At 49.1% G+C, this 8,791-nt stretch overlaps 1 protein-coding gene across 1 annotated transcript; it reads right to left on the bottom strand.

Moving 5' to 3' along the window:
• Positions 1-546: 546 nt before the first annotated feature.
• Positions 547-4,878, bottom strand: LOC138674097 (uncharacterized). Its single transcript, XM_069762033.1, has 2 exons — positions 3,882-4,878; positions 547-1,261 (listed from the first exon to the last, which is right to left on the bottom strand). Exons 1-2 carry the CDS (start codon positions 4,587-4,589, stop codon positions 1,163-1,165), a joined length of 807 nt encoding a protein of 268 aa, XP_069618134.1. The 5' UTR covers positions 4,590-4,878; the 3' UTR covers positions 547-1,162.
• Between the last annotated feature and the right edge of the window lie 3,913 nt (positions 4,879-8,791).

Consider the following 8,791-nt stretch of genomic DNA (forward strand, 5'->3'; position numbering starts at 1 on the left):
TGTTAGGGCATGTTAGGTTAGGCTACGGGTTGAACTAGATGGACTTATAGTCTTCCTTCAACCTTAATAACTATGTAACTATGTAAATGGCCCACAGAGGAGTGGTGGACTCCCCAGTCTTGTAGAAACAAGAGAACAATTATAGAACCAAAAACACATGGGCTACTTGCACAGTGAACAAGTCTGTAGAAACCTGTTCACACCACCAAGAAACTTGAAGACACAAAAAGAGCACAGCGAGGTCAAAAATACTCTGTTGTAAAGAAGTCACAGTAAATGAGCAAGTGCTAGTCAAAAAATGAAAAAAATACAGGGTATTTAGTTAATACTTTTTTTGCAAAAAAAATGTATATCAAGCTGCTCCACCAATCGCCAAGGTATACCTGTAAGGGGGTCTACCAAGCTGGGGTACCTCTTTCAGTACCACCCCATGTTTCAGGAGGTCCACTCTGCTTTTGCTGGATTCGGAATGAAGGATGCTGGCTGGAATTCCTTGGTTACGTGAGAGCATATAAAAGCTGACTGCTACCCCACGTATTTCCAGTCTAAAAGAACACACTTTATTTTCAGCACACAGAATATATAACACAGATACACAGGGCAGGCCAATAGAAAAAGCAGGCCAGACCTACATTACAATAGCCACAGGGGACCGGAGCCTGCCGCTATTTACTGTGGGAATTACAAAGGTGGGGGGAGGTCAGAAAGAGAATATCTTGTCCAGGGGCGCAGCCTGTTGACTGATGCATTTCACATGGAAACTATTATACATACATATACTGCATAACATTCTTGGTGCTGGGGGGTTCTGTAACACGGCTCCCCTTTTCAGCGACGCGATCGGCATACACAGCCTGATCCTTAACGGATCGGTTTGGGGATGACCGAAGTTTATGGGGTTGGTACGAGTTCCGTTTGTTGACTTAGTCCATCGGCGTTACTGTTTTGTTTGCCGGGTCTGTAGTGGATGGTGAAGTCCAGAGGTTGTAGGGCTAAACTCCACTGCAGTAATCTGGCGTTGTCTCCGGAGACCCGACTAAGCCAGACTAGGGGATTATGGTCCGTTAGGAGGGAAAACTGTCGTCCATACAAATATGGTTGTAACTTTTTGAGTGCCCATACTATTGCCAGGCACTCCTTCTCGATGGCCGCATAGCTCACTTCACGGGGCAGTAGTTTCCCACTCAGGTAAGCTACCGGGTGTTCTTGGCCGTCCGGCCCGACTTGGCTCAGTACTGCCCCAATCCAAACATAGAAGCGTCTGTGTGGACAAGGAAACATTTAGTTGGATCGGGTGCGGCCAATACAGGGATATTGGTGAGGGCGTCCTTTAGCTGGCGGAAAGCTTCCTCACACTCTGGGGTCCAGGTTACCTGGCGGGGTTGGTTCTTACGGGTCAGATCAGTGAGGGGCTTGGCTACGCTGCTGTAATTGGGAACGAATTTCCTGTAATACCCCGCGTCCCTAGAAACGCCATGACCTGGGTTTTAGTGCGTGGGGTTGGCCATTTGGCTATGGCCTCAATCTTGGCTGGTTCTGGTCTCTGTTTCCCACTTCCCACCCAATGCCCTAAATACTGAACCTCTGCTTTGCCCACGTGACACTTGTTTGGGTTCAGGGTGATTCCAGCCTTGTGGATCTTGTCTAATACTGTCTGTAGGTGATTTAGTTGCTCTTCCCATGTCGCGCTGTAGATGTCGATGTTATCCTGGTAGGCACACGCATAGTCCTGGAGACCATCCAGAAGCCGGTCAGCCAGCCTCTGGAAGGTTGCCAGGGCAGTCTTCATCCCGAATGGCATAACTCGAAACTGGAATAAGCCAAACGGGGTGACAAATGCCGACTTGGGAATAGCATCAGGACTAAGGGGAATCTGCCAGTAGCCTTTGCATAGATCGATGGTGGTCAAATACTTTGCCCCTGCCAGCCGGTCTAACAAGTCATCCACACGCGGCATGGGATACGCATCCGTCACTGTTTTCTCATTGAGCTTACGATAGTCTACACAAAACCGTGTAGTCCCATCCTTCTTGGGCACTAACACTACAGGGGATGCCCAGGGACTATCTGACTCTTCAATGACCCCTAAATGCAACATCTCTTGTATCTCTTGTCGCATCCCTTCTCGTACAGAATCAGGGACCCGGAAGGGGGGTTGTCGCAGGGGGGTCTTATCCTGGGTCTCAACCTTGTGTTGTGCCAGGTGAGTGTACCCGGGTTTCCCCGAAAACATCCTCTGTCGCTGTCTCAACAACTCCTCCGCCTGCTGTCTCTCCCGGGGACCTAAGTCTTCACCCCAGTGTACCTGGTCCCATGTTTTAGACTGAGTCCTTTCCCCTAAGACATCAGGCAAGGGAAGTCCGGCTAAATCCTCTGCTTCAGGTGCACAGATGGCCACTACCTCTTCAGGGCGCTGCCGATAGGGCTTTAGCATATTCACGTGGAACATGCGGATAACCCTGGGGTCGTCACAATCGGCGACATTATAGGTGGTGTCGGCTATTTTCCCCACTACCTGGTAGGGCCCCTGCCATGCAGCTTGGAACTTGTTCTGCCTAGTGGGCTCTAACACCAGGACCTTCTGCCCTATTTCCAAGGTGCGCTCTCTGGCCCTCCGATCGTACCATACGTGCTGGCGCCGCTGGGCCACCTGCATGTTCCCACGTACAGCCTGGGTCAGCTCCTGTAGGCGGTCCCGGAATTCCAGCACATAGGGTACAATAGGTACCCCTTCTATGGTGCCCTCCCCTTCCTAGTGTTCTAGCACTAAGTCTAGGTGTCCCCTTACCCGTCTCCCGTATACCAGTTCGAATGGGGAGAACTCTTGGGGCACCTCTCGATAGGCAAACAGGAGGTGAGGCAAGAATTTCTCCCAGTCCCTGTAGGTCCTGGTAAAAGTCCCAATGAGTTGTTTAACGTCCCGTTAAAGCGTTCACACAACCCATTGGTTTGCGGGAGGTACGGGGCGCTTCTAATGGACTTTACGCCGCACAGCTTCCACAGTTGGTTGGTCACCTCTGCTGTAAACTGGGTACCCTGGTCTGAGATAATCTCCCGGGGGAATCCAACCCGTGGGAAAAAAAACCTGAAGCAAGGCAGCCGCCACCGTCTCTGCCAGTATGTTAGGTAACGCAACCGCCTCTGGATACCGTGTGGCATAATCTACCACTGTCAATATATACCTTTTCCCTGACGGACTGGGTTTGGCTAATGGCCCTATCAGATCGACCGCTACTTGGCTAAATGCTTCCTCCACAATGGGGAGGGGGCGTAATTTGGCCTTGCATCGATCTCCCCTCTTGCCACTGTGCTGGCAACTGTCACAGGTCTTGCAGTATTGACGAACATCATAGGTTACCCCGGCCAAAAGAAGTTTTGTGTCAGACGATGCCTGGTGCGACTGACGCCGAAGTGCCCGGCCAAGGGTATGTCATGAGAGATTCGCAGTAACTCCTGCCTATACTTCTTGGGAACTACCAGCTGTTGTTTTATAGTGGGGCTCGTCCCTGTGTGGTGCTGCTCTGTGATCCAGTAGAGCAGGGGTCCCCAACTCCAGTCCTCATGGCCCACCAACAGGTCATGTTTTCAGGATTTCCTTTGCATTGCACAGGTGATGCAATTATTACCTGGGCAAGACTAAGGAAATCCTGAAAACATGACATGTTGGTGGGCCTTGAGGACTGGAGTTGGGGACCCCTGCGGTAGAGGAGTCCCTGCTTCCATATAAACTTTTCCCCTTCCAGTACCCCTCTCCCCTCCTGTGCCTTCCCACGATATCCCTCCAATGAAGGATCCTCAAGTAACTCCCTCTTAAATTCATCTGGGGTGGCCCAAGAAATGTGTCTGGCTATGGGAATACATGTAGGGCTGGGATGTCTTACCTGGGCTTCCTCTGAGTGTGATTCCACCTCCGCAGCTCGAGCTTGTCTCCGGGTGGTCACAGGATATGTCTCAGCCAGAGGGGCAACCGAGAAGGCAGACAACATGGGCCCCAAGTCATTTCCCAGCAAAACGTCTGCAGGCAAATCCTCCATCAAGCCGACCTCAACAAGGCCATCCCCAACTCCCCAGTTCAGGTGAATCCTGGCAGTGGGCAGTCGATGTATGGCTCCCCCTGCTACACGGACTGCCACTGTCCGGTCCATCTTCTCTTGGTCCCGGACGAGATGAGGCTTCACAAGGGTCAAAGTTGCTCCGGAATCTCTTAGTCCCTGCATGCGTTTCCCATTAACCCACATGACCTGTCGATGCTGTTGTCGATTATCTGCCTGGGCTGCCTGCACGGGGTCTACTTCATGCAGCACTTCCTCCATGCCTTCCACCCCTTGGTTAGTTGTAGCTCCCAATGCCGGGTCAGCTTCGCCTTGGTAGCAGTGTACAGCGGCCCGGCAGAAGGTAGCTGTTCCCGCCTTTGGCCACTGGGTATGCTGAGTCCGGTTGGGACATTGTCTTTGCAGATGGCCCAGCTGACGGCAGGTGTGGCATCGCGCCCCAGGGGAACTGTGGTAGGCCGGGTTTCTAGCTGGTCCCCCTACAATCTTCGGTGGTTTGGGGCCCTCCAGGACCATGGGCGGACTCCTAGTGACCATCTTTGATCCGGACAACTGAGGCCTCCTGGCGTCATGATGTTCATCGGCCAGACGAGCGGCTTCCTCAAGAGTAATTGGCCGCCTGTCCCGAAGCCATTCCTTTGTTTCGGGGTTTAGTCCATTAAAGAATCGTTCTAACAAGAAGAGCTGCAGGACGTCCTCCTTAGTGGTTGCTTGGCTCCCTTGTACCCACTGTAGCAGTGACCGCCGTAATTTACAGGCCCATTCAGCGTGGGTATCGGTTACTCGTTTTATAAGTCCGCGGAACTTTTGGCGGTATGCCTCTGGTGTCAGCGCATACCGGGCCAAGATCACTTCTTTGATCCGCTCATAGTCCATACAGTCCTCATCAGGTACCGTGCTATAGGCGTCCGCTGCCCGGCCTGTCAGCTTGCTGGCCAGAATCTGAACCCCTTCCGCCGGCTTCTCTTGATGAAGGGCACACTGCCGCTCAAAGTCCTGCAGAAAGCCATCAATGTCTTCCTCTACCTCCCCCAACTGTCGGAAGGCATTATACTGGATCTTTTTGTGGCTTACGGTTGAAGGTACCTGGGCGGAGGCCAGAGCTCTCCTTGCTCGCTGACTCTTCTCTCTCCGCTCTGCCATCTCCATCTTGGCCAGCTCAACTTTGGTCCGCTCTGCCATCTCCATCTTGGTTAGCTCTATCCTGGTCCGCTCGGCCATCTCTTCCTTCAGATCAGTACGCACATCAGCCATCACCTCTCGTATGATCTCTACTGTGTTGTGAATTCTGCTCTTGGGCTCCCTCCGGTGGTTATGAGTGGTAGTGCTGCGGTAGTTGGATCGCAGCATTTATCAGGTGTATCCATTTTTTGCAATTTGGGCTGGGCTATTTAAGTCCTGCTTTATCCATTAGTCAGTGCCAGTTGTCCATTGTTTTTGGAGGATTCACATCCATTCCTGGTCTCTCCTGGTCTGCTGTTCATTTCTTCAAAGATAAGTTCTGGCCTTGTTTTTTCTGTCCACCTGCTTTGGACCTTATAGTTCTGTGTTGGCTGGCCATCCTGGGATTTTTGGTACCAGAGATTTGGTTGGTAGGTCTATTTGGTGGCCTTCTTTGTCGTGGGATGTGCGTTCTTTTGTGCAGTCCTGTGGGATTTGTGCGCGGGCTAAGCCTTGCTGTTCCTGCGCTAGTGGGTTGCTTCTGCCTTTGCCGGTCCCTGAGAGGCCTTGGACGCATATTTCTATGGATTTTATTTCAGATCTTCCGGTTTCCCAGAGGATGTCGGTTATCTGGGTGGTTTGTGACCGGTTTTCTAAGATGGTTCATTTGGTACCTTTGCCTAAATTTCCTTCCTCTTCTGATTTGGTTCCGTTGTTTTTTCAGCATGTGGTTCGTTTGCATGGCATCCCGGAGAATATTGTGTCCGATAGAGGTTCCCAGTTTGTTTCTAGGTTTTGGCGGGCCTTTTGTGCTAGGCTGGGCATTGATTTGTCTTTTTCTTCCGCATTTCATCCTCAGACAAATGGCCAGACCGAGCGAACTAATCAGACTTTGGAAACTTATTTGAGATGCTTTGTGTCCACTGATCAGGATGATTGGGTGGCGTTCTTGCCATTGGCCGAGTTTGCCCTTAATAATCGGGCTAGTTCTGCTACCTTGGTTTCGCCTTTTTTATGTAATTTTGGTTTTCATCCTCGTTTTTCTTCAGGACAGGTTGAGCCTTCTGATTGTCCTGGTGTGGATTCTGTGGTTGACAGGCTGCAGCGGATTTGGGCTCATGAGGTGGACAATTTGGTGTTGTCTCAGGAGGAGGCTCAGCGTTTTGCTAACCGTCATCGGTGTGTTGGTTCCCGGCTTCGGGTTGGGGATTTGGTCTGGTTGTATTCCCGTCATGATCCTTTGAAGGTTTCTTCCCCTAAGTTCAAGCTTCGGTTTATTGGTCCTTATAGGATTTCTGAGATTATCAATCCAGTGTCTTTTCGTTTGGCCCTTCCAGCCTCTTTTTCCATCGATAATGTGTTCCATAGATCTTTGTTGCGGAAGTATGTGGTGCCCGTTGTTCCCTCTGTTGATCCTCCGGCCCCGGTGTTGATTGATGGGGAGTTGGAGTATGTGGTTGAGAAGATTTTGGATTCTCATTTTTCGAGGCGGAAGCTTCAGTATCTGGTCAAATGGAAGGGTTATGGCCAGGAGGATAATTCTTGGGTTGTTGCCTCCGATGTTCATGCTGACGATTTGGTTCGTGCCTTTCATTTGGCTCGTCCTGATCGGCCTGGGGGCTCTGGTGACAGTTCGGTGACCCCTCCTCAAGGAAGGGGGGGGTACTGTTGTGAATTCTGCTCTTGGGCTCCCTCCGGTGGTTATGAGTGGTAGTGCTGCGGTAGTTGCATCGCAGCATTTATCAAGTGTACCCATTTTTTGCAATTTGGGCTGGGCTATTTAAGTCCTGCTTTATCCTTTAGTCAGTGCCAGTTGTCCATTGTTTTTGGAGGATTCACATCCATTCCTGGTCTCTCCTGGTCTGCTGTTCATTTCTTCAAAGATAATTTCTGGCCTTGTTTTTTCTGTCCACCTGCTGTGGACCTTATAGTTCTGTGAATTTTCATGTTTTGTTTAGTCCAGCTTTGTCTGTGAAGGATTTTTTGCAGCCAAGCAAACTGGGACGATATCCTGAGACACAAAAATACACAAAGAAAATGGGAGACGTTTATTAGCATCCTGGATAGGACCTGTGCACAGTATATACCGTATGGGAATAAACATACTAGAAATAGGAGGAAACCAATATGGCTAAATAGAGCTGTAAGGGGCGCAATAAGTGACAAAAAGAAAGCATTTAGAGAATTAAAGGAAGTAGGTAGTGAGGAGGCATTAAATAAATACAGAAAATTAAATAAATTCTGTAAAAAGCAAATCAAGGCAGCAAAGATTGAGACAGAGAGACTCATTGCCAGAGAGAGTAAAAATAATCCTAAAATATTCTTTAACTACATAAATAGTAAGAAACTAAAAAATGATAGTGTTGGCCCCCTTAAAAATAGTCTGGGTGAGATGGTGGATGAGGATGAGGAAAAAGCCAATATGCTAAATGACTTTTTTTCATCAGTATTTACACAAGAAAATCCCATGGCAGACAAAATGTCTAGTGATAAAAATTCCCAATTAAATGTCACCTGCTTAACCTAGCAGGAAGTGCGGCGGCGTCTAAAAATCACTAAAATTGACAAATCTCCGGGCCCGGATGGGATACACCCTCGAGTACTGCAGGAATTAAGTACAGTCATTGATAGACCATTATTTTTAATCTTTAAAGACTCCATAATAACAGGGTCTGTGCCGCAGGACTGGCGTATAGCAAATGTGGTGCCAATATTCAAAAAGGGAACAAAAACTGAACTCGGAAATTATAGGCCAGTAAGCTTAACCTCTACTGTGGGTAAAATCCTGGAGGGCATTCTAAGGGACGCTATACTGGAGTATCTGAAGAGGAATAACCTCATGACCCAGTATCAGCACGGGTTTACTAGGGACCGTTCATGTCAGACTAATTTGATCAGTTTCTATGAAGAGGTAAGTTCCGGATTGGACCAAGGGAACCCAGTGGATGTAGTGTATATGGACTTTTCAAAAGCTTTTGATACGGTGCCACACAAAAGGTTGATACATAATATGAGAATAATGGGGATAGGGGAAAATATGTGCAAGTGGGTTGAGAGCTGGCTCAGGGATAGGAAACAAAGGGTGGTTATTAATGGAGCACTGTTGTGAGTTCTGTTTTTGGGCTCCCTCTGGTGGTTACTGATGGTACTGGGTGACTTGTCTTTCCTGGGTTTCTGGGTTCCACCTGTTCCATCAGCATATGGGAGTTTCCTATTTAACCTGGCTTTGCTGGCATTTCCTCGCCGGTTATCAATGTATCCAGTGTGTCTTGTTACCTTTGCTCCCTGCTCCTAGAACCTTCTGGACAAGCTAAGTTTGGATTTTCCTGTTTTGTGTTTTGCTTAATTTGGTTTTTAGTCCAGCCTGCAGATTTGTGATTCTCTGCTGCTGGTTGCTCTAGTGGGCTGAAATTGCTTTTCATGTACCATGAGTTGGCACATGAGTTCAAGTAATTTCAGGATGGTTTTTTGAAGGGTTTTTCGCTGACCGCGCAGTTCACTTTTGTATCCTCTGCTATCTAGCTTTAGCGGGCCTCATTTTGCTGAAACTGTTTTCATACTACGTATGTGCTTTCCTC

Source organism: Ranitomeya imitator, chromosome 4 (genome assembly GCF_032444005.1).
Source record: "Ranitomeya imitator isolate aRanImi1 chromosome 4, aRanImi1.pri, whole genome shotgun sequence".
Taxonomy (NCBI): domain Eukaryota; kingdom Metazoa; phylum Chordata; class Amphibia; order Anura; family Dendrobatidae; genus Ranitomeya; species Ranitomeya imitator.